This window comes from Atractosteus spatula, chromosome 20 (assembly GCF_055471065.1).
Source record: "Atractosteus spatula isolate fAtrSpa1 chromosome 20, fAtrSpa1.hap1, whole genome shotgun sequence".
Lineage (NCBI taxonomy): Eukaryota > Metazoa > Chordata > Actinopteri > Semionotiformes > Lepisosteidae > Atractosteus > Atractosteus spatula.
The window spans coordinates 18,139,458-18,161,701 of record NC_142725.1 but is presented as its reverse complement, the minus strand read 5'-3'; the positions used below and the strand labels follow the sequence as shown (position 1 = coordinate 18,161,701).

General features: G+C 56.9%; 3 protein-coding genes across 6 annotated transcripts; 1 reads left to right on the top strand and 2 right to left on the bottom strand.

Annotated features, from left to right (window-relative positions):
* Positions 1-325: 325 nt before the first annotated feature.
* Positions 326-6,448, top strand: tmco4 (transmembrane and coiled-coil domains 4). Of its 3 annotated transcripts, XM_088938196.1 has the most exons (15): positions 326-478; positions 1,010-1,172; positions 1,409-1,583; positions 1,688-1,715; positions 2,277-2,406; positions 2,929-3,026; positions 3,122-3,265; positions 3,459-3,578; positions 4,242-4,406; positions 4,559-4,695; positions 4,850-4,934; positions 5,027-5,144; positions 5,223-5,340; positions 5,476-5,697; positions 6,261-6,448. In XM_088938196.1, exons 1-15 carry the CDS (start codon positions 433-435, stop codon positions 6,300-6,302), a joined length of 1,791 nt encoding a protein of 596 aa, XP_088794322.1. In that variant the 5' UTR covers positions 326-432; the 3' UTR covers positions 6,303-6,448. The 3 variants fall into 3 exon arrangements, with proteins under 3 accessions (XP_088794322.1, XP_088794321.1, XP_088794323.1); XM_088938195.1 differs by lacking the exon at positions 6,261-6,448 and having other exon boundaries at positions 5,476-6,026; XM_088938197.1 differs by lacking the exons at positions 1,010-1,172; positions 1,409-1,583; positions 1,688-1,715; positions 6,261-6,448 and having other exon boundaries at positions 341-478; positions 5,476-6,026.
* Positions 6,449-6,581: 133 nt separating this feature from the next.
* htr6 (5-hydroxytryptamine (serotonin) receptor 6) lies at positions 6,582-10,817 on the bottom strand. The gene is made up of 3 exons (XM_088938198.1): positions 9,892-10,817; positions 8,563-8,721; positions 6,582-7,108 (listed from the first exon to the last, which is right to left on the bottom strand). Exons 1-3 carry the CDS (start codon positions 10,579-10,581, stop codon positions 6,704-6,706), a joined length of 1,254 nt encoding a protein of 417 aa, XP_088794324.1. The 5' UTR covers positions 10,582-10,817; the 3' UTR covers positions 6,582-6,703.
* A 1,464-nt stretch (positions 10,818-12,281) lies between these two features.
* Positions 12,282-20,926, bottom strand: capzb (capping actin protein of muscle Z-line subunit beta). Of its 2 annotated transcripts, XM_088938193.1 has the most exons (10): positions 20,724-20,926; positions 18,266-18,355; positions 16,009-16,130; positions 15,801-15,914; positions 15,297-15,438; positions 15,030-15,146; positions 14,779-14,844; positions 14,475-14,551; positions 13,786-13,895; positions 12,282-13,214 (listed from the first exon to the last, which is right to left on the bottom strand). In XM_088938193.1, the coding sequence occupies exons 1-9, from the start codon at positions 20,724-20,726 to the stop codon at positions 13,793-13,795; spliced, it is 834 nt and encodes a 277-aa protein (XP_088794319.1). In that variant the 5' UTR covers positions 20,727-20,926; the 3' UTR covers positions 12,282-13,214; positions 13,786-13,792. The 2 variants fall into 2 exon arrangements, with proteins under 2 accessions (XP_088794319.1, XP_088794320.1); XM_088938194.1 differs by lacking the exon at positions 13,786-13,895.
* Between the last annotated feature and the right edge of the window lie 1,318 nt (positions 20,927-22,244).

Below are 22,244 nucleotides of genomic sequence, written 5' to 3'. Positions count from 1 at the left end.
TTGAATTAACCCCTAATGCAGCTTCCCAGATCCTTTGTCTATCCTTCCTGATCCCTGGATCCGAAGGTCGGATCCCTGCTTGCAGGCACCCTCGTATCTATGCAATGAGGTAGTACGGGCAGGGGGAAGGGAGGGGAGAAAATAATCTGAAGAAAATAACCTGCAACCTTTTTATTTGAAAGTCATGGAGCCATCCTGCCACCTGCCGGCGAGAGTTAGACACTGCAGTTTCCGCCTGCAGTGCAGGTCTACGGCCACAAGAGGGACACCAACCATCCAGCCAGCGGGGAGGCGCATGTTAATGACGTCACGCAAGTCGCCTATCTGCCGAGCGGGGAGGGGCGGGGCCGGGCGGCCTGATTGACAGCCGGGGAGAAAGTTGTCCGAACTTTACCCTGAGTCGGACGGGAAATACAGCCGCTCCGACAATAAATGGAGGCCGAGGAGCCGGACTCGACAGGAGCGGAGGCACTACAAGGTGATTCGCCATGTTTCCACAGTTCTGTTTTTTTTATACATACTTCGTTGCGCCGCACAGTGGCAGGAGAGCTCTTCCATCTGGAAGTCGGCCGTGTGACGTCCTTAATCCTCCGGGGCTGGACAGACGGGGGCAGGACCGCCGGCTGTGGGGCCGAGCTCTGCGAGAGGAACCCAGTTTCCCCCTCAGCCTGATGTGCACAGAGACAGCCGCTCTCACGCATATTCAGTAACATCATTTTATTATTTATGTTTTGCTAATTCATTGCAATTGCTTTGGCAACACGCGGAATTAGTCTGTCATGCCGACGCAGCTCAGTGAGTTTTAATTTTTACTCTGAAGCGGCGCCTGCGCTGGGCTGCCCTGAGTCCCGTCCTGCTCGGTGCTGCTGGGCTCACGGCAGGACAGGAGTTCGGCACAAGGCCCGGCTTTGTTACCAGCAAGTTTCAAAAGTAGAGGCACTGTTCTAATCTGACACTAACTTTTTGTCCCCCTGTCCCTGTCCCTGTGATGGTCTGGCTCCCTGCCTAGACTCCTCTCTCAGTGGGGTGGGAGGAGTGTCTCCAGCAGAGGGGCTCGTCCCACCCAGGTCGGAGGCGGTGATTGGTCGGCTGCTTGGCGAACCAGGTCGCTTTGCCTATGCGGCTCTGTGTGCGGTGTCACTGGCCCAGCTGTTCCCTGGGTCCGAGCACAGGTGAGGCCAGAGGGCTGGGGGTCTCTGTGGAGCCTGTGCTTGTTCCCTGATGGAGAGAGAGTGAGCTGTGCTTGTTCCCTGATGTACAGAGTGAGCTGTGCTTGTTCCCTGATGGAGCGAGTGAGCTGTGCTTGTTCCCTGATGGAGCGAGTGAGCTGTGCTTGTTCCCTGATGGACAGGGAGTGAGCTGTAGTGACCTACCGGGACTCACTGCCCCTGCCTCTCGCCATGCTCAGGCTGTTCCGGCAGCAGTATGTGCAGGCGCTGGTGTCCTGGCTGGGCTTGTGCGACAGCGTCCTGCCGGTGATGGAGGCGTTCCTGGGTGGGCTGGGGCTCGAGGGGACGGACACCTTCCTCTCTGTCCTCCAGAAGGAGCCGCAGTTGCGACAAGGGGCTCAGCCTGTCGTACAGGTACGCTGAGAGAGCTGCCCATGGTGCCGTCAGTCCGTTAGACAGTTAACGAGGTACATCAGCCCTGCCTTGTTTAATGGGCTGTGCACCCTGCTCTCTTCCAGGACCTGGTGTCTTTCTCTGTGAGGGAAGGTGAGCACACATCTCTGCACGCGCTGTCAGTGAGGGAAAGTGTCTCCTCTGTGCAGGGGGAGAGCGAGGCACCCAGTGTTGATACCAGCCACTGTCACTCTGTCTCCCTGCCTCTGCCTCTGATCCTCAGTGCCTCTACTTCTGTTCCTAAGTGTCTCTCTGCCTCTGATCCTCAGTGTCTCTGTCTCTGATTCTTGGTGCCTCTGCCTCTGATCCTCAGTGCCTCTGATCCTCGGAGCCTCTGCCTCTGATCCTCAGTGCCTCTCTGCCTCTGATCCTCAGTGCCTCTGCCTCTGATCCTCAGTGCCTCTGCCTCTGATCCTCAGTGCCTCTGCTTCTGATTCTTGGTGCCTCTGCCTCTGATCCTCGGAGCCTCTGATCCTCGGTGCCTCTGCCTCTGATCCTCAGTGCCTCTGATCCTCGGAGCCTCTGCCTCTGATCCTCAGTGCCTCTGATCCTCAGTGCCTCTGCCTCTGTTGCTCAGTGCCTCTCTGCCTCTGATCCTCAGTGCCTCCTCTGTGTTTTTCTGCTGGTCTTCTGAGTGCTCCTGTCCCTCCTCAGGGTTCTACGATGCCCGGGCCCGTGTCATGATCCGCCATGTCTCCTGCCTGCTGCGGGTGTCCCCCAGGGAGCTGGAGGACTTCGAGGAGACACTGGGGGAGAGACTGAGGAGGGGGGGAGAGGAGACAGAGTGAGTGAGAGACTCTGGAGCAGGTTCACCCTGACACAGCCCCCTGGCTCCGCTGGCGTTCACTCTAACACAGCCCCTGGGCACCCCTGGGGTTCACTGCATCAGTGCCTTAACAGATCTATATCACTGGGTAGCTGTGTGTGTTGTGTGTGTCAAATTGTTTATCAGTGTGGAGCGGTGTGTGCTGTGTGTGTGTGTGTAACAGTGTGGAGCGGTGTGTGTAGTGTGTGTGTCGTGTGTGTATCAGTGTGGACCCGTGTGTGTGTGTAACAGTGTGTAACAGTGTGTGTCGTGTGTGTAACAGTGTGTGTCGTGTGTGCCGTGTGTGTGTGTAACAGTGTGTGTCGTGTGTGCCGTGTGTGTGTAACAGTGCACCACAGTGTAACACAGCCAGTGACTCGTGTCTCTGTGTTTCTCCTGCTGCTCTCTCAGGACTGGCTGCAGCAGTAAGTACAGCTCTGTGTGTCTGTGAATATGGTGCCTCCTCGGGCTCTGTGACTGCTCTAACTCTCGAACCCCCAGGGAGGAGGAGTCCCGACGGCGCAGGAAGGAGAGGGGCAGGAAGCTGAAGCGCTACCTCCTGATTGGCCTGGCCACCGTGGGCGGGGGCACCGTGATTGGTCAGTTCGGCTTGCGCTGCCTCCGAGTGCATGGATGCGGTCAGACCTGCCGCCCCCAGGACATGCGACAGACGTGTCTCTCTCCCTGTGTGCAGGCTTGACCGGGGGGCTGGCGGCCCCTCTGGTGGCTGCGGGCGCCGGCGCGGTGATCGGCGCGGGAGGGGCGGCAGCTCTCGGCTCTGTGGCGGGAATCGCCATCATGGCCTCCCTGTTCGGCGCAGCTGGGGCCGGACTGACCGGTGAGCCGACCAACTGCTGCGGTTAGCGGCTGAGAGGCACAGCTGTCGGCCAGTCCCTGTGCTGGACAGGGACACCTCAGAGTCTCTGGTTGTGCAGTAACTCCTCTCCCTCTCTCTCCTGCCCTGTCCCCTTGACCCCTTGACCCCGTGCCTGTGACGGTCTGTCTCCCTGGGTTACTGCCCCGTCTCTCAGGGTACAAGATGAACAAGCGCGTTGGAGCCATCGAGGAGTTTGAGTTCCGGCCACTGAGCACTGGGAAGCACCTTCACCTCACCATCGCTGTGACAGGCTGGCTGTGCCGAGGAAAATACAGTGAGGGCCTGGCACCCCGAGACACTGGCACCCACACACACTTTCACCCCGAGACACTGACATTCTGGGCAGAGAACACTGCAGGCTGGCACTGGCCAGTAACACACACACACTCTGATGAGGTGTGTATGCTGCATACTGCTCGTGTGACTGTGTGCTTTTCGTGTCCGGTTGGCCGGTGACCTTGTCTGGGAATTCTGGAATCAGGTGAGCAGGGATGTAATTGTGTGTGTGTGTGTGTGTGTGTGTTGTGTTGTGTACATCCATTCAGTGTGGCTTCATCCCTGCAGACAGGAAGATAGAGACTCTCTGAGCTGCAGCAAAGTGACACGCTGAATACAGGCCTGTTCCTCGGTCATTCAAGACCCACTGGCATATCATAAGAGTAGGGTCGTTAAACCCCAGAGTCCTGGCTAAATCCTTCTGCAGTCTGGGTTTCCCTGCCATTCCCTTCTCCTCCCCTGCCCTGCACCTCAGTGGGGTGAAGTGGATCTCCTTTCTGTAAGTGCAGCATAGACACAGTGAATGGTTGTCGTTGCTATTTGAATGCACAGCTTTCTGGAGAGAAGCCCAGAGCCCTCATGAATGGCGTATGAGTCTGCAGCAGGGAAGTGCTTGCTGAGCCCTGTCTCTCTGTCCTGCCCCCCCACCCCTTCATCACAGGCTCCTTCCAGGCCCCGTGGGCCAGTCTGAGGCAGTCCAGGGAGCAGTACTGCCTGTGCTGGGAGTCGCGCTACCTGCTGGAGCTGGGCTCAGCGCTGGACTCGCTGCTGGACGGGCTGGTCAGCATGATGGCCCAGGAGGCCCTCAAATACACTGTGCTGTCAGGTAGGGGGCGCTGTCTCTCCACTGTGTCTCTTCCTGCTTCCTGGCTGATGAGGGCTTTTCCCCCCTTCGCTGGGCTCCGTTGCCTCGGGACCGGTCAGCGTTTGTCTCGTGTGTCTGTGATGAGTTACTGTCGGGCTGTCCTGCTTGTCTAGGGATCCTGACCGCGCTGACCTGGCCCGCCTCCCTGCTGGCCGTGGCCAGTGTGATTGACAACCCCTGGGGGGTGTGTCTGAGTCGCTCTGCCGAGGTAGGAAAGCACCTGGCACAGGTTCTGAGGAGCCGGCAGCAGGTAGGCACTCTCTCACACTCTCTCACACTCTCTCACACTAGCTCACACTCTCTCACACTGTCACACTGTCTCACACTGCCCGACACTGACTCACACTTGGCCCTCAGACTGGTGGGTTGTAACTGTGCCCTTTGTCTTGCCTGGCTGTGAGCAGGGAAGGCGTCCTGTCAGCCTGATTGGCTTCAGTCTGGGGGCCAGAGTCATCTACTTCTGCCTGCAGGAGCTGGCCAATGACACAGGTGAGTGCAACGTACCTGACAGAGATAAAGACACCTGCAGCAGGCTGCGGCTGCTCATTGCTGATTTCCTGTTTCATCCATGTGCCTCTCAGATTGCGAGGGCGTGATTGAGGACGTTGTCCTGTTGGGGGCGCCGGTGGACGGCTCTTCACGGCAGTGGAAGGCCTTGACCAGGGTTGTGTCTGGGAGGATCATCAACGGTTACTGCAGGTGTGGGGAGGGAGCACGAGGCGAGCTGGAATTCGGATGTGGATGTGGTGTCTTGTGTGACCATGTGTCTTGTCTCAGGGGGGACTGGCTCCTGAGCTTCGTGTATCGCAGTTCGTCGGCACAGCTGTCCGTCGCTGGGCTCCAGCCCATCAACCTGGACGACCGACGCATGATGAATGTGGACCTGTCGTCTGTGGTGAGATTACAGTGAAAAAGATTCACAGCATCACTGTACACATGCACTGCACATCAAAAAAATGTCCTTAAACCCAAAGTCGAGAAGCACAGCCTGAGGAAGCAAAGCTCAGAACTTGTTTTCATGATCCTTCAGGTCAAAGGTCACCTGGACTACATGCGGCAGATGGAAACCATCCTGGTGGCAGTGGGCGTGCCAACCAGGGAGGGGGCGTGTCTCGGAGACGTCCTTTCAATGCCCCAGGAGCCTGTTGCCACGGAGAGAGAACCGAAGCCGGAGCCCGAGTCAGACCAGTCAGCTCTGGGGGGTGGAGCTAATGAAGGAGGAACAGAGACTGGAGATGAAGCAGGGGGCGTGGTGTGTGGAGCGGGGGTGGAGCCTGTATGCAGATTAGGTGGAGGAGGTGTACCTGGTCAGGAAGAGCCCTCTGTCAGTGAGGCAGAAAGAGAGGAGGAGGATGGTGTCACAACCACCACGTCCCCACAGACTGAGGGGGATGGCGGCAGGAGTGGGGGGCTGGAACATGCTGGACAGTACTGACCTTCTAAATATCACACAGAATTCCTAGCTGCACTGCCAGCCAGGTGTGGGCACTTGGCCGAGGTTGAACTAAGTGTTTGTAGTGCTACACACAGTTACCCAAGGGGTCACCCTCTGCCCACTGAGCACTCCTGGCCACCTGGGGCTCTGCCACACAAGATCTCGGGGAGCAGCAGTGCCCTCCAGCTGGGGATGACAGGAGGAGGGGTGTCGTGGTGGCCTCCTGCTCCCCTGTGCTCTGGGACCTCTGACCCCTCCAGAGCTCGGCCCTGCGCTGAGCACGGCTCCTGGGAGGTGTGCCCTCAGGGGGGTGAGGGGGTGGGGAGTGCTGTAGCTGATTACACTGCACAACACAACATACTGTCCTACCTCTTCGGCAGCGCGCCCACAGAGACAGACGGCATGGTACCAGCTCCAGCTGACCTCTCAGGGACCTGTACTGCCTGGCTGACCCCCTTGGGACCAGACGGGACACCCTGGATGTGCCCTGGCCAGCGGGCAGCTGTCCACCTTTCCCTGGGCACTATGGTAGTGATCAAGCCCGACCGCAGGACACGTGTGGCACACAGACAGACCGGAGGCACGAGGCAGACAAGACTGGGCTGTGAATTGATGTCGTTTAATCCAAAACTGCATGGAATTACAAATGTTCTGTCCCAGAGAAGAAGTTCTGTAAATAAATTCAGTGCCTGAAGGGGTGATGGTCTGCCTGATGCCTGAGTCCGGACACGGGGAGCAGTCAGACATCTCTTCCCCTCTCTCCGTTTCCTCCTCCCCGCACTCGTCCCATTCCCTCTCTCCTGTCCGCACGCTTCCTGCCTGCTCAGTCGCGCAGGGGGCCGACCTGGCAGGGCAGCAGGCTGTCATTCCCAGCATGCTCCATGTCGAACAGGTTGACGGCGTCGGTGGCGGTTGCTGGCAGCTCCCTCTTGCAGGGCGGGTGGTGGGTGGGGTCAGAGGGGTCGGTGGGGTCAGAGGTGAGGGAGGGGGGCGAGGGGGAGGGCAGCGGGGGGTCGCCCCGGTAGCCACTGGGGGAGTTGCGGACGGAGACGGACAGGGGGCTGGGCCGGCGGGTCCAGGAGGGCGGGCAGCAGGGCAGGTAGCGGCCCAGAGCGCGCTTGAAGTCCCGGATGAAGAGGGGGTAGATGATGGGGTTCATGGTGCTGTTACAGTAACCCAGCCAGGTCAGCACATCAAACAGAGCTGGGGGGACACACTCACACACCGCCTGGAGAGAGAGAGGAGAGAGTCACACTCACACACCGCCTGGAGAGAGAGGAGAGAGTCACACTCACACCGCCTGGAGAGAGAGGAGAGAGTCACACTCACACCGCCTGGAGAGAGAGGAGAGAGTCACACTCACACACCGCCTGAAGAGAGAGGAGAGAGTCACACTCACACACCGCCTGGAGAGAGAGGAGAGAGTCACACTCACACAACGCCTGGAGAGAGAGGAGAGAGTCACACTCACACCGCCTGGAGAGAGAGGAGAGAGTCACACTCACACACTGCCTGGAGAGAGAGGAGAGAATCACACTCACACACACCGCCTGGAGAGAGAGGAGAGAGTCACACTCACACACCGCCTGGAGAGAGAGGAGAGAGTCACACTCACACACCGCCTGGAGAGAGAGGAGAGAGTCACACACAGCACCTGAAGAGAGAGGAGACATTCGCACACACAGAAATTGGACACGGAGGACAGGCTCAGTGACCACAGCCTGGTCATAGAAACAGGCTGTGCTCCCACCGCCAGCAGGAAGAAGTAAAACTGGAGATGCACTTTCTGCTGCACTGCAAGAAACACAACCACACAAACAATTATACTGTAGCTAAAATAAATCTAATCTCAGAGTTCCCACTCCTACCAGAATCAGAACAGCTTCCAGTCCTACTGGGGGAGGAAACTCACTAGAGCTGCAGCCCAGTGTGTGATCTTCTGTCACAGCCCGAGGAACAGAGACTGAGCATCTCAAGTACGTTTTATGTAAATGTCTTGCTGTTTGTCATTTGCCATTGCTTTAGCAACACTGTTACTCATCAGTCGTGCCAATAAACCTGCTAGAATCTGAGTTTGCATCTCTGTAACACGGACTGGGTGCCCAGAGAGAGAAACAGGAGACACTGGAGAAAGTCACACTGACAGGCCGCCTGTAGTGAGACAGGAGAATCACACACAAGACACACAAAGCACAAACCCCACTGACACAATCGATTTTTATTCACTATTCCAAACTCCACACAAGGTGATAGCAGACCTGATACTTGTGTTTTATTACTTTCAGATTTAAAAGACAAAAGTCATCTTGTATCTTCTGTGTCACAAGACTTTTCTCTGAACTCACTGCCACACGCACCGGCGCAGGCCCGGAGGACGGGCTGAGGTGTGTGGACAGGCTGTAGTGCCATTGAGCAAGGGCTGTGTGCGCCCAGGGAGACACACACACACTGCCACTGTGCACACAATGTTGTGTACACACACTCTATACTCCCACTGTGCACACAGTTTTACACACACACACACTCTTACGGCACACACACTCTCACTGCTACACTGCAAATGTTTTGCTAATTATTTTGCTTTGGCCCCCCTGTAATTCATCAGCCATATCAATACAACTCAGAATGTGCGAGTGATTGAGCGAGAGAGTGATGAGTGAAAGGAGACGGGGGTCCTCTGACCTGCGCCATGTTGGAGATGAAGAAGGGCAGCCAGGCAACAAAGAACAGCCCCAGCAGGACCCCCAGGGTCAGACTGGCCTTCAGGGCGCGGCGCCCGTGTCGGTGCGCCAGCCTGCGCTCGCCAGAGCCCCCTGGACATGGTGGAGAGGGGTGAGGGGGCTGGGAGACAGGAGGTCAGCAATCAGTGTCACAGAGAGGGTACAGCCCAGCCTGGGCACAGCGCCACTCGACTCCCACTGACACAGACCGGAGCCCAGCCTGGGTACAGTGACACAGACACACAGTGACACAGACCGGAGCCCAGCCTGGGCACAGTGACACAGACACACAGTGACACAGACAGGAGCCCAGCCTGGGCACAGTGACACAGACACACGGTGACACAGACAGGAGCCCAGCCTGGGCACAGTGACACAGACCGGAGACCAGCCTGGGCACGGTGACACAGACACACAGCAACACAGACCGGAGCCCAGCCTGGGCACGGTGACACAGACAGGAGCCCAGCCTGGGCACGGTGACACAGACACACAGTGACACAGACCGGAGCCCAGTCTGGGCAGAGTGACACAGACACACAGTGACACAGACCGGAGCCCAGCCTGGGCAGAGTGACACAGACACACAGTGGCACAGACCGGAGCCCAGCCTGGGCACAGTGACACAGACCGTAGCCCAGCCTGGGCACGGTGACACAGACCGGAGCCCAGCCTGGGCAGAGCATTGAGACACACGCTGACACGCTGAAGACCACTTCCAAATCTGACTCAACATCCTGTTTGTCACTGGTGTGGAGATCTTCTCCCTCCCACCCCTGCCCTTCCCTCATGATGCCCTGCAGCCCTGATGCGCAGTCCCCCCGCCAGGGGAACTGGTTCACACTGGTTCAGTCGCACCCAGAGCCCCAGGGTGCCCTCTCGTTTGTAACCTTCCTCACGCTCTTATGCCAACCCTCCAGAGGGCGCAGCCTGCAGACAGTGGTCACAGTGTAAAACAGACCACCAGTAATGTGATAAAGGAACATTCAATCGCGAGAATGTTTCCTCTGTGCCTTGCAGCAATGCACGTCTTTACACACGAGGAATAGACGATACTTCTCCCCGCAGGCTGACGGCACTCCAGTCCTCTTCGCTCTGCTAGGAGCCGTGAGGATGAGGATGAGCAGCTCCTCTCCCTTCACCCTGCACCCTTCACCCTTCCACACTCTCTCTGTTCTTGGCGTTTTTTTTTGTTTTTGATTTCTCCAGTCTTGCCGAAGCTCCGATTCCCTGGAAGATTGTAAAAAAAAAGCGTTCCCCCCACCCCCAGCAGGGCGGCGCTGTCGCTCACCTGTGCGGGCGGGGCCAGCGCGAGGGCGGTGGCCAGGGAGGCGACCTGGCGCGCCTGGCGCCGGGCGGCCAGCAGGATGCGGCAGTAGGTGAAGGAAATGGCGGCGGACGGCAGGAAGAAGGTCAGGCAGGAGGCCACCAGGGCGAAGGGCAGGCTGACCCGCAGGCGGCACTCGCCCGGCGCGGGCAGCGGGGGGGCGCCCAGGGCGTGCCAGCCCATCTCGATGGGCAGGAAGGAGGCCAGCGCGGCCAGGCTCCAGGCGGCCAGGATGAGCAGCAGCGCGCGGCCGGGCGTCATGCGGAGCTTGTAGCGCAGCGGGCAGATGATGAGCAGGTACCGGTCCAGGCTGATCAGGCACAGGTTCAGGATGGAGGCGCTGCAGCACATGACGTCGAAGGAGACCCAGACGGAGCAGAGGCCCGGCGCCAGCACCCAGCGGCCGCACAGCGCGTTCAGCATGGCCGGGGGCATGACCGCCAGCCCCACCATCAGGTCGGACATGAAGAGCGACACCAGGAAGTAGTTGGAGGTGCTGCGCAGGGCGCGCTGTGTGCAGATCAGCAGGATGAGCAGCGTGTTGCCCGCTACCGTCAGCAGGACGATCAGGGAGAGAGCCGCTGCCACCCAGCCGCTGCCCCCCCCCGCCGCGCCCCTCGGCCAAGGCAGCGACTCGTTGCCTCCCGCCTCCATCCTGCGCCGGCGCGGACCGCTCCCCCCGCAGCCGGACGTACGCCTCGGGCCTGAAGGAGTTTGTCTCCTTCCATCAGTCGGTCGGCCGGTGCATTGAGCAGCTCAGAGTCAATGCAGTGGTCAGGCAAGGTCTCGGAGTGGCCGTGTGGTGGTCAGGCAAGGTCTGTGCAGCTTTCCCCTCACAAAGTCATCAGACCTGCGTGCAGCAGACCCCTCTCTCTGGTGTAGCTGTGGCTGTGTCTGCGGGCTCCTTGTGAGTGAGTGGGCTGGGTAAGAGTGTGTGTGCGTGCTCTGCGAGGTGGAGTCTGTGCATGCCAGCCATGTCCTCGGCCTCCTGTTCTGCTATGTGAGCTGTGAGCGAGTGTGTGGCATCACAGCTCATGCAAATCAAAACCCACAACAAAGAGAAGAGGCAGTTCAGAAAAGACACCGTCCTCTTTGAAAGCGTGCCGTTACGTCAGAAGCAAGAGCGGGACATATCCGGGCCGAGCCAGGACCCGCAGCCAAGCTGTCCTGCTGCAGTGGAGCAGTAGGGGGACCCCTTTAATCCCAACAGGGGGTTCTGGTGAGATCACCCCAACAGGGTGGCTGTGGAAATACTTGCACACTGACAGCCCACTCTGGCAAACCAGTGCCGTGTGTGTGTGTGTGTGTGTGTGTGTGTGTGTGTGTGTGTGTGTCCGTCCAACTCCTCTTGCCACCCCTCCCTCCTCCGACCGGCCTGTTCCCGGCTTCCCTAATCCCCGTATCCACCACTCCAGCCCACTCTCGGGCTTATCCGGTCGCTCTGCCGGGAGGAAAACCGTGTCTCTGCATCCACATCCGGATAATCCCTCTTCTTCAGCGCGCTCTCACTGCCGCACCGCCACCAAGCAGACTCTTCTGAATAATAATGACAGCCCCTTCCTGGTGCCAGTTCTAGTAAATGAGAATCTAGTCGAGCGACCAAAAGAGCTACATTAAAATGTTTTCGTTTTCGTTAGCAGGGATCTGCAGAGTGCGATCAGGGCTCTGAACTCACAGCTGGACAGCTGTGTATGGCTCAAGATGTTTCAGTTAAATACCCCTGGGCAAAAAGGGGAACAAAACGAAGGCTTTGGGAAAACACCTCAGACAACAATACAGCACTCACCCCCAACCACTAGAGGGCACCCACACCCCTCCAGCCAGCTTTCCCACAAAAGGAACCAACCAGAAGTCGGCCACGAGCTCAGCAGGTAGCCCTCACTGACCCGCAGGCCAACCTGGCACAGGACTTCCCATCCGCCTCTGAACGGAAAGTATCATGCAGACACTGCGTACAATTATATACCGAGTCACTCACATGTCAGAGGAGAGTTAAAAAAGAGAAAAGAACAAGTCTGTTGAGCGTGAGCTGGTGGCCAGACGACAGAATCGCTCAGCCAGCAGGATGCCCAAGCCCAGCGGTCCGTGGGCTGGGGGCACCGCGATGACCGACGAGGTCGCGCTTCACCGCAGCCAACAGGACCGGAGACCTGCCTGCCGGAGGACAGCAGAGGGGAGAGCCTGAGCTGACACTGACTCCAGGTCCCTGCCGCCCCAGGACAGGGAGAGGGCAGGGAGCCTACATACGCGCTCCCCAAACCCTCGCTGGAGAGGAAGAGGAAGAGGAGGGGGTCGCGTCTGCCCTCCCTCAGTCACACACAGCAGACACCAAGGAAAGAGCTCGGAGGCCAGAAACCACTTTGTCCTTTATTGATGTTGTGTTGGAGGCTCGAACACACGAGGTCAACATCTCAAGTCTAAGCTTTACAAAACGAAAAACAAGGTAACAGAGGGAGATCTCGCAGACAGAAACCTCAGCCCTGGACAGGCAGATGAGAGGCCGGACTCGGTGAAGACCAGGGTCACACACAGCGGCTCGGCCGATTCCGGCACTGTCCGCCTGCTGGGGGGCCGGGCCACGACTCCGAGACGGGCCGCGCCAGGCACACGCCTCCAGGCCGAGACTGAAGCCTCACCCGGAGACATCAGCGCCACGCGGCGCCCGGGACAGCGGGACGGGGGGCGCAGGGTCCCCAGAGAGACAGGCAGACACACACCCCGACAGTCCGACAGAAAGACAGCGCGACACAGACAGACTGAGGACAAGACGAACCATCACCAAAAATTCATATCACTTTTCTCTCCTTTTTGTACAAAATACTATCATCCAATGGAGTCATTAGCATAAGGTTCTGCTGAGTTGCTTTTACAATTTATACAGGAGGGGAAGGAAGGGTTAATGACAGTACAGGTGGCAATGATAACTCAAGCCGAAGGGAAACTGCGAGTCGTGTTGCGGGCAGCACGAACAGAGAGAAACCCAGCGACAACGACGGTGGCAACAGTAACAGAACAAAGTCAAATGGCTTCAGGGAAAAGGAGATCGACGGATGACAACAACAAAAAAAAGAAAACCAAAGAACACAACGAAAGCCTTTTATCCTAATGAAGAGAGTGCTCAGCGCCGGGGAGGGAGGGGCGGAGTGAGAGGAGACACAGGTGGCGAGAGGAGAGGGCGGGGGAACAGGAGCATCGGGCTCTAACTCTGCTGTTTGCGTTTCAGCGCCTCCATCAGGTCATTCTTCAGGGCCTCCTGCTTCGACTTGTCGGCCAGAGTCTGAACGCTCCTGCGGGGGGCAGAGAGGAGAGAGGCGAGAGGCTGTTGGTGTGTTGCTGACCTGCCCTCCCTTGTACAGTGCTCAGGCAAGGGAGCTCAGGAGACAGCACGACACTGCACCCTGCAGGCAGACTGCTGTTAGTGCGCAGAAGGTCAGGCTGGCAACACTCCGGCACACATGGTTACCAGTTAGTGTCCATCAGGTGCACTGCAGCGCTGTGAGTGAGGGATGCACTGTGACACACACACACGCACACAGCAGGGAACACATCCCACTCCCAATCCACAGCAGCATGGTCACCTCCAGGTTTTCCCTGCCATTCCAGTGGTGCAGAGCAGTGAAACTGACCGGACGTGGGGGAGGGATAACGCCCACCCTTCGCACCGGGAGCCTGACTGATGGCGCTTTAAATCTTGAAGACATTCAGGACGCTGTGGAACGAGTCTGCTTGACAACGCTGGAAAACCTGGGCTGGATTAGGCTTCTGTGCACTGAAAGGCTGAACAGTTCTCCTGCGCATGTCTCAGGCCGGGTCAGTAAGACACGCACGCAAACACAGTGTCACTCCCACAGGCTGTACCTGAGCCCTAGTTATCGGGCTGAATGAAGATCTGGCGCTGGGTCAGCACCTGGGACAGCTCCCTCTGGAGCTGCCTGTACTTTTGATTATCAGGCAAAGAGTCAATAGATCTGGAGGGAGAGAGGAAAGAGGAAGAGCAGGAGAGGAGGGAGGGTTGCAGGAGGGGGGCAGGAACGCAGATAGAGGGGGTAGGGAGGAGGGGAGGGATGGAGCCAGGAAGAGGGGAGAGGAGAAAGAAATGAAGAGGAGCAGAGTAAGAACAAGATCAGTGGGAGGAGAACCAGGGACACACGCTCTGAACCCCGAGATTCACCGCAGAGCCAATCCCATGTTTACAGGCCCAACCAGTTGAGTCCCACACTGACTGCGTGTCTATAGACCAGTCCAGTGCAGACCAGTCCAGTCCCAAACTGACTGTGTGTTTACTGTCCAGTCCAGTCCAGTGCAGACCAGTCCCATACTGACTGTGTGTTTACAGACCAGTCCAGCCCAGTGTAGACCATTCCAGTCACACACTGTGTGTTTACAGAGCAGTCCAGTCCCACACTGACTGTGTCTACAGAGCAGTCCAGTGCAGACCAGTCCAGTCCCAAACTGACTGTGTGTTTACTGTCCAGTCCAGTCCAGTCCAGTGCAGACCAGTCCAGTCCCATACTGACTGCCTCTGTTCCCAGAGAGTGTATTTGTACCTGAGCCCGTTGACGATGTCCTTGGTCTTCCCAAAGTAGATCTCGTTGAGAGTGGAGCGGATCTTATTTTCCATATCCTGACAAAGACAAGGGGAGAGACGGTTGAGGTTTTTATTCCTTTTTTCTCCCGATTCCCATGAGGAAATCCCTCTACTGTCTCTACACTGAGTGTCTCCCATTCACTGAGCACCAGGTGAGAGGAAAAATGATTTCCCTAAGGGAATCCAAAGGCAGCTCTGAACTTGTCACACGGCGACAGTTTCAGCCAATCAGACAGCCCGATCAAGGCTGCAGTTCCACTCACCTCCACCAGGCGGCCGATGTTGGCGATGTGTGGAGACGACTCGCTCACTGTCTCGTCCTTCTCCATCTAAGAGAAGGGAGAAGACAGACACAGTAAGTCACTTCGAATGCTCCGAATGGTGACCTCAAACCAGTCAGTGCAGTGGGTCACCGGTCAGCTGCGTGGGGCCTCTCTGGTTAGAACAATAACCCATCCGGTCACTGACTGCTGCTGGCCCGGCCCAAGTCCTGCCCATCCAGTCTGAGAATTACCTGTCTGGTTAGGCTGCCTCCCAGGTTCATGGTGCCAGAACCAGTCTTTGTCGTCTGGAGCCACAGCATCACAGTGGAGGTCAGTTTGTAGTGGGCAGTGCGGCCGCTTGATTTTTCCTGAGAGTGGGGAAATCAGGTAATAATGTTAACTACACTTCGTTCTGCTCTGTCTTCCTGCCTCTCTCCTCCTCCCCGGCTCTTCGAAACACCCTCCTCTGTCCCTTGTCCTCTCCCATCTCTCCCTCCCTATCTCCCTCGCCCTCTCACCTGCACCTCCACCACATGGATGGAATCCCAGCAGCCCTTGATCTTCTTGGATCCGTCTCCAGCTTTTTTGATCAGGATCACTCCAGCAAAGCCGTGGTCCAGATCCCACAGGTACACTGAAGACACGCCCCCCTCGAAGTACCTATCAGAGAACAGCACTGAGACACACACACCTCGAAGTACCTATCAGAGACCAGCGCTGAGACACGCCCCCTCAAAGAACATATCAGAACCAGCACTGAGACACGCCCCCCTCAAAGAACCTATCAGAGACCAGATGCTGAGACACACCCCCTCGAAGTGCCTATCAGAGACCAGCCCTCAGACACGCCCCACACACAGCACTCACACCAATCACAGTGTAGTTCCGAAACACATCGACACACCTCACATTACCTATCAGAGAACAGGACAGACACGCACATGATGAAAAGCCTTTCCCAAAGAACCAGTCCCAGGACTGCTCTTCGACACAGCGATCTGCTGGTCACAGTGGATACTCACAGGTCCCTGTACTGGTCAAAGGCATTGTTGGCCTCAATCTCCAGTTTGCGAAGCCGGGCGGAGGGCATGGCTCCATCATCGATTGGCGGCTCGTATTTATTACTCCAGGGAGACCTGGACAGCCAGACACACACACGGTGCTTCAGAAAAAGAGGAGACGCACACGGACACAAAGGACAGACGGAGGCCACACAGCGCCGGGCGCGACCTGTAGGAGTCGCCATCTCGGTTGTAGTCGCACAGCAGGTAGTCCTTCCCTACGATCTTGTCCCGCGCGATCTTCAGGGGCTGGTCGACCGAGGACAGCAGATCCTCACAGAGGCTGGGGACCTGGGGAGAGAGAGGGAGAAGGGGAGGGTGAGAGAGAGAGAGAGGGACAGAGGGAGGGTGAGAGGGAGGGTGAGAGAGAGGGACAGAGGGAGGGAGGGAGAGAGAGAGGGAGAGAGAGAGGGTGAGAGGGAGAGGGGGAGAAAGAGGGACAGAGGGAGGGAGAGAGAGAGGGAGAAGGGGAGGGTGAGAGAGAGGGAGAGAGAGAGGGACAGAGGGAGGGGGAGAGAGAGGGTGAGAGAGAGGGACAGAGGGAGAAAGAGGGAGAGAGAGAGGGGGAGAGAGAGGGAGAAGGGGAGGGTGAGAGAGAGGGAGAGAGAGAGGGAGAGAGGGAGGGTGAGAGGGAGAAAGAGGGACAGAGGGAGGGGGAGAGAGAGGGGGAGAGAGAGGGGGAGAGAGAGGGAGAAGGGGAGGGTGAGAGAGAGGGAGAGAGAGAGGGTGAGAGGGAGGGTGAGAGGGAGGGTGAGAGGGACAGAGGGAGGGGGAGAGAGAGGGGGGGAGAGAGAGGGGGAGAGAGAGAGAGAGAGAGAGGGAGAAAGAGGGACAGAGAGAGGGGGAGAGAGAGGGGGAGAGAGAGGGAGAGAGGGAGGGGGAGAGAGAGGGTGAGAGAGAGGGTGAGAGAGAGGGAGAGAGAGGGAGGGTGAGAGGGAGAAAGAGGGACAGAGAGAGGGGGAGAGAGAGGGAGAAGGGGAGGGTGAGAGAGAGGGGGAGAGAGAGGGACAGAGAGAGGGACAGAGAGAGGGACAGAGAGAGGGGGCCCTCACTAGTGCACAAAGGGGAGAGAGGGGAGCTGGCCTCTGCTCCCTGCGGCATTCTTCCTTCTCGGCGGCTCAATTATACGCACCCTTTCCCTCGCCCTGCCTCCTGCTCTCCCCTTACCTTGCAATTTGTATCCCTTTCTTCGAGCGCAGTGAGGCGGCGAGGAGCAGGGCTGCTGTTACAGGACCTGCTGACACTGGACACCCCCCCACGCTTCTCAGTGTGGGCCCAGACAATACCCGCACAGTGTGGGGAGGAGAGGGGAGTGGGGAGCACAGTGTGGGGGCAGAGCAGCTTCCCACTGCCGCTGGGAAACCACCCCTCTTCCCGCCGCCCCCCCGCCCTGACAGGCACAAGGGCCGCCTTGTTCCCCCGGCGCTGGGAAACACGACCCCGCACACCTGGCAGCCACCCCCCAGCACGGCGCCGTTAACCTCTTCTCTGCCTGAGAGAGGGACGGGCCGGGAGCAGGAGGGCAGAGCCCGGGAAGCCGGAGGCTCGCTAGGATTGGGCACGAGCCGGCTCACCAGCTGCAGGCTCTTCCACACAACAGAAACCGGGAACGGACGTTAAACGATAAGGAATTTACCAGCCCTTGGCAGGGTAACACTTCAAAGTGTCAGGCAGCTGTGCACTGGGAGTCCAGGCAGGGAGACACAGACAGTGTGGCTCCCACCCCTGGGCCGAGAGAGAGACAGGGAGAGACAGACAGTGTGGCTCCCAGCCTGGGCCGAGAGAGAGACAGGGAGACACAGACAGTGTGGCTCCCAGCCCTGGGCCGAGAGAGAGACAGGGAGAGACAGACAGTGTGGCTCCCAGCCCTGGGCCGAGAGAGAGACAGGAAGACAGGGAGACACAGACAGTGTGGCTCCCAGCCCTGGGCCGAGAGAGAGACAGGAAGACAGGGAGACACAGACAGTGTGGCTCCCAGCCCTGGGCCGAGAGAGAGACAGGCGGGGATAAATCGCTGAGGCTTGGAGAGTGACTGACAGCCATGTTAATGACAAATAACGAGTTCCAGGCCAGACTGCAGCCAGGACCTGTGCGATCACAGGCTCAGGAATCAGGGTCAGAGGGAGATGAGGGTAGGGCAGAGTGAGACAGGCTGGGAGAATGAGAGAGCACCTCCTAGGGAGTGAGAAGGTACTGCAAAGAGTGAGAAGTCACAAGGAAAGAGAGAGGGGAAGGCAGCACTCCAGCAGAGAGCGCAAACTCCCAGCTGTCTGAGGGGAGGTTGACAAGGAATGGCTTCCTCTCCCCACCCTTCGCAGACAGAAACACTGCACGTCAGAGCCTCCCTCTCCGCACAGACACCCTGTTTCCACAGCAACGCCAGGGAGCGCCCGCTGCCATGGCTGCCCATCAGAGCGGTCACTCACCAGGTCAATGAGGTCACTCAGGTTCTTCTCAATCTGCTGGGGTGGCAGACGCCTCATCAAGTCCAGGGCACAGTCAAGCTGCTGGTCACTCTGCAGTGGACAGACACACAGAAGCCCTGAGAGCCTGGGACAGGGCTGTATCCCCATCACTGCCAAGACCACAGAACTGTCCAGACTGTGAAAACACTAGGACTGCACACTGACAGGCTACTGGCATCGGCAACAACACTGTACTGCTGTTCTAATAATTGTAATGAGATGAATCAATGGGCTCATAAAAAAATTGACACATCAAGAAATTGACACATGGATACAAACTGTATCCATGCTGGGGCACAGCTGAGGTGAGACAGGCTACAGAAAGCTTGGTACAGCTCTGTCACTCCTCCTTAACACAGACATGCTGGAACAGCCTGTATCCTCACAGCCTCTCTCTGAATAATCACGCACAGCATTCCAGGCTTCCGTTTCACAGAGAACTTGAGGAACTTTACTTATTTATGTATCAGGACCCACACTGATCCAAGTGACAGGCTGTCTGATGTCTTCTTCTAATCCCAGACAATGGCACAGTGTAATACAGGCTATTAGCGCTTTTTAAGAATATAAACAAACTCAGACAGGTTACAAACAAAGAGAAACTATTCAACCCATCTGGTCTGATCCCAGGGAACTGGTCTTGACACCCATCCGAACAGAATGGTCCTATCCCCTGGACCTTAACTAGACTGGGCTAAAGACATTTTACCAGAAATGATCAGAATTTGGTCATTTTGTACAATAAAACGTACTTCTTCGGGCAGAGAAGAAACTGGCAGATTCTTGTCTTTATGACAGAAGTTCAAGAGCTCCTGGTTCCATGTGCGAGAGAGACTCTGTGGAGTCCTGTGCTCACACAGATCACAAACATGCTGTTTACTAACAGTTCCCTTTCTGATTAAACATGGCCAACATCTGGACGACCCCAGAGGTCAACATCTGGAGAGGGGGAGGGGGCAGTGAGCCTGGCTGTTTCCCTCTGGACATTAAAAGTGTCCCCCTCGAGAACCTGCGCTCTCCACTCTGGTTTAGATTTACTTAATGCACTCAGGTTGTTATAGTAATTTATTGAACAGGACGTGTTCTGTATTGTAGATTTTTTCGACCATGGCATGCTTTGTGTTGCATTTTACTGCAGCAGACATATCGCAGTCCCTCTGTGTAAACAACAAACAGCTGAAGACACACAGGGAGAGAGCACAGGAAATGCTCGTAGATACAGTAAAGCACAGACACAAACATGCGCTGAGCACACACAAGAAGCCCCGGAGCGCAGCACTTAGCATGGACAAAACATGTCGGTGCATCACTCAACCAGAGAGACACAGTCAGGGTCAGTGTCTCAGTGAGCCAGTTAGTGTCTCAGGGAGACAGGGTCAGTGTGGCAGTGTCTCAGTGAGACAGGCTCAGTGTCTCAGTGTCTCAGTGTCCCAGTGTCCCAGTGAGGCAGGATCAGTGTGTCAGTGTCTCAGGGAGACAGGCAGTGTCTCAGTGTCCCAGTGAGGCAGGCAGTGTCTCAGTGAGACAGGCAGTGTGGCAGTGTCTCAGGGAGGCAGGGTCAGTGTGGCAGTGTCTCAGGGAGGCAGGGTCAGTGTGGCAGTGTCTCAGGGAGGCAGGGTCAGTGTGGCAGTGTCTCAGGGAGACAGGGTCAGTGTGGCAGTGTCTCAGGGAGACAGGGTCAGTGTGGCAGTGTCTCAGGGAGGCAGGCAGTGTGTCGGTGTCTCAGGGAGGCAGGGTCAGTGTCTCAGTGTCCCAGTGAGGCAGGGTCAATGTGTCAGTGTCTCAGGGAGACAGGGGCAGTGTGTCAGTGAGGCAGGGTCAGTGTGGCAGTGTCTCAGGGAGGCAGGGTCAGTGTGGCAGTGTCTCAGGGAGACAGGGTCAGTGTGGCAGTGTCTCAGGGAGACAGGGTCAGTGTGGCAGTGTCTCAGGGAGGCAGGGTCAGTGTGGCAGTGTCTCAGGGAGGCAGATAGTGTCTTAGTTTCTCAGTGAGGCAGGCAGTCAATTGCAGTACCAGTCAGTCACTGTCTCTGTCTCTTCACTGACGCGACATACTGCCCCCGGAGTCGAGCACACACCGACACTCAGCACAGCCCCTGATACAGGTGAGGACAGCAGCCGGCGGGGAGGGGCTGCTCGGTGGAGTATTACCGGATCCCCGACACTGCGTAGCTGTTGCTATTTTAGCCACTGGGGCTGCCGGAGTGCCTCCTCAACACCGCAGCTCCATAAGGTCCAGCTGCGAACGCGCACCTCTGTTGTTGTCATTCCCGACACTAGCATTGCTCCTGGACATTATTACCAGTCCTGCGGCCGAGACCCTGCACCCAGAACCGAGCCGAGCGCCGCAGGACAACACTTCCTATAACGGGACAGGTCTCAGTCGCCCCAAACCCAGTCTCCACCTCGGCTCCGGCCTTACCATCTCGGCGACTCTCAGGATTATCCGGGGGGGTCACGACGCCTGGAGAATCTGTAGGAAGGAGATGGTATTTCCCCGCGACTTGCGATGTACTATTTTATTTCTATTTTTGTTTTTGTCCAAGTCGGAGCCCCACGGCCCAGCCCAGTCAGCCAGAGCACTTCCTGTACCGGAGACACTGCAGGGAGGAGGGGGGAGGGGGCAGGCATGCATATCCGGGTCACGCCGCCCTGGCTCGGGGGCAGCCAATCAGCGAGCAGCACCCGAGCCATTGCCAAGTATGGACAGAGAGGGGGTGTGGAGAGCGAGGCGGCCGGCTTGCGTTCACGGCCTAGAGAGAGAAAATTAAGCATTTACTTGAACATTTTTAACACATATTTATATTTATGCTATTGTGAATCATAGTATGAACAAGAATAACTGGGTATATGATGCAAATTATACAAGTCAAATTATGTTTGGAGTAAAGGTGAAATATTTCCTTATGTGGCATTATGCTGACAGTTGGAGTAGGGAGCTGCGTCAGCATGCATAGGCTGCAAAGGAACAAGTAAAGGTCTATTCCTGCTGAAAGAGAAGAAAAGACCCGAAGACAGCCGGAACGTTGCTTCCAATTCTGCTGACATGTCACAGTCTCTCTCTTGGGCGCTGGAGCGCAGCAGGGACAGCACAGAGGGGTTTTAACTACGCGATGAGCGCCGAGTCTCCTGGGAAGGTCCTCTTGTGACACTTGGCAACGAAGGCAGGTCCCATCACCCCCTGTCTTGTGCGCATGTCTGCGAGAGCGGGTCACTGAGGAAGACAAGTCCAGTGCCCAGGGCAAGCGCTCTGGCGTCCCGCTGTCCGGCAGAGAAAGACACTCGGTGGGCCGCTAGCGTGTTGCTGGAACACTGGCAGTCCCTTTTATGTTCAGTGTGTTTAGTGTTTTTTTTATATATTTTATAAGAATATTACGTGGCACCATATATAATAATGAACGAATGTGAACAATCGTCATGGCATGAAAGACCTAAACAAATCCAACAATAATATAAAAACAGGAATAAATGACTAGAAAAAGGGAAACCAGAGATTTGGAAGAGATAAGCAAAGGAAAAAGAGGAAAGAAAAGAAAGGGTAGAGATAGGACAGACGAGGGAAGCCAGAGTCTTCATGGTCTGTCGTGTGTCTGGGTGGAGCTGCTCACTCTTAAAGAGCTGCAGGACCGTTGCAACGTGTGCACTGCAAGAGTGACTTTATTCTGGAGGGATTTCATCGAATCTGTCCCAGGTTCTGCACTGTGACACTTCAGAGAGTGAAGAGCTGCAACGTTTTCTAAAGACACAGAAAATAGGGACAAAGTTTTATCAGAAAGATCAGGTTTCTTCAAGTTCAAAAGAAAATATCCATTCCCAATGATTCCAAAAAATTCAAACTGAAAACTTGAATTCCGGTCTGCCGGCTTCGTGGCGAGACAAGCAGAGCCCGTCTGTACCGAGCCCTGAGCCCACAGGAGGGGCAGGCAGAGCTGGCGTGAAGGAA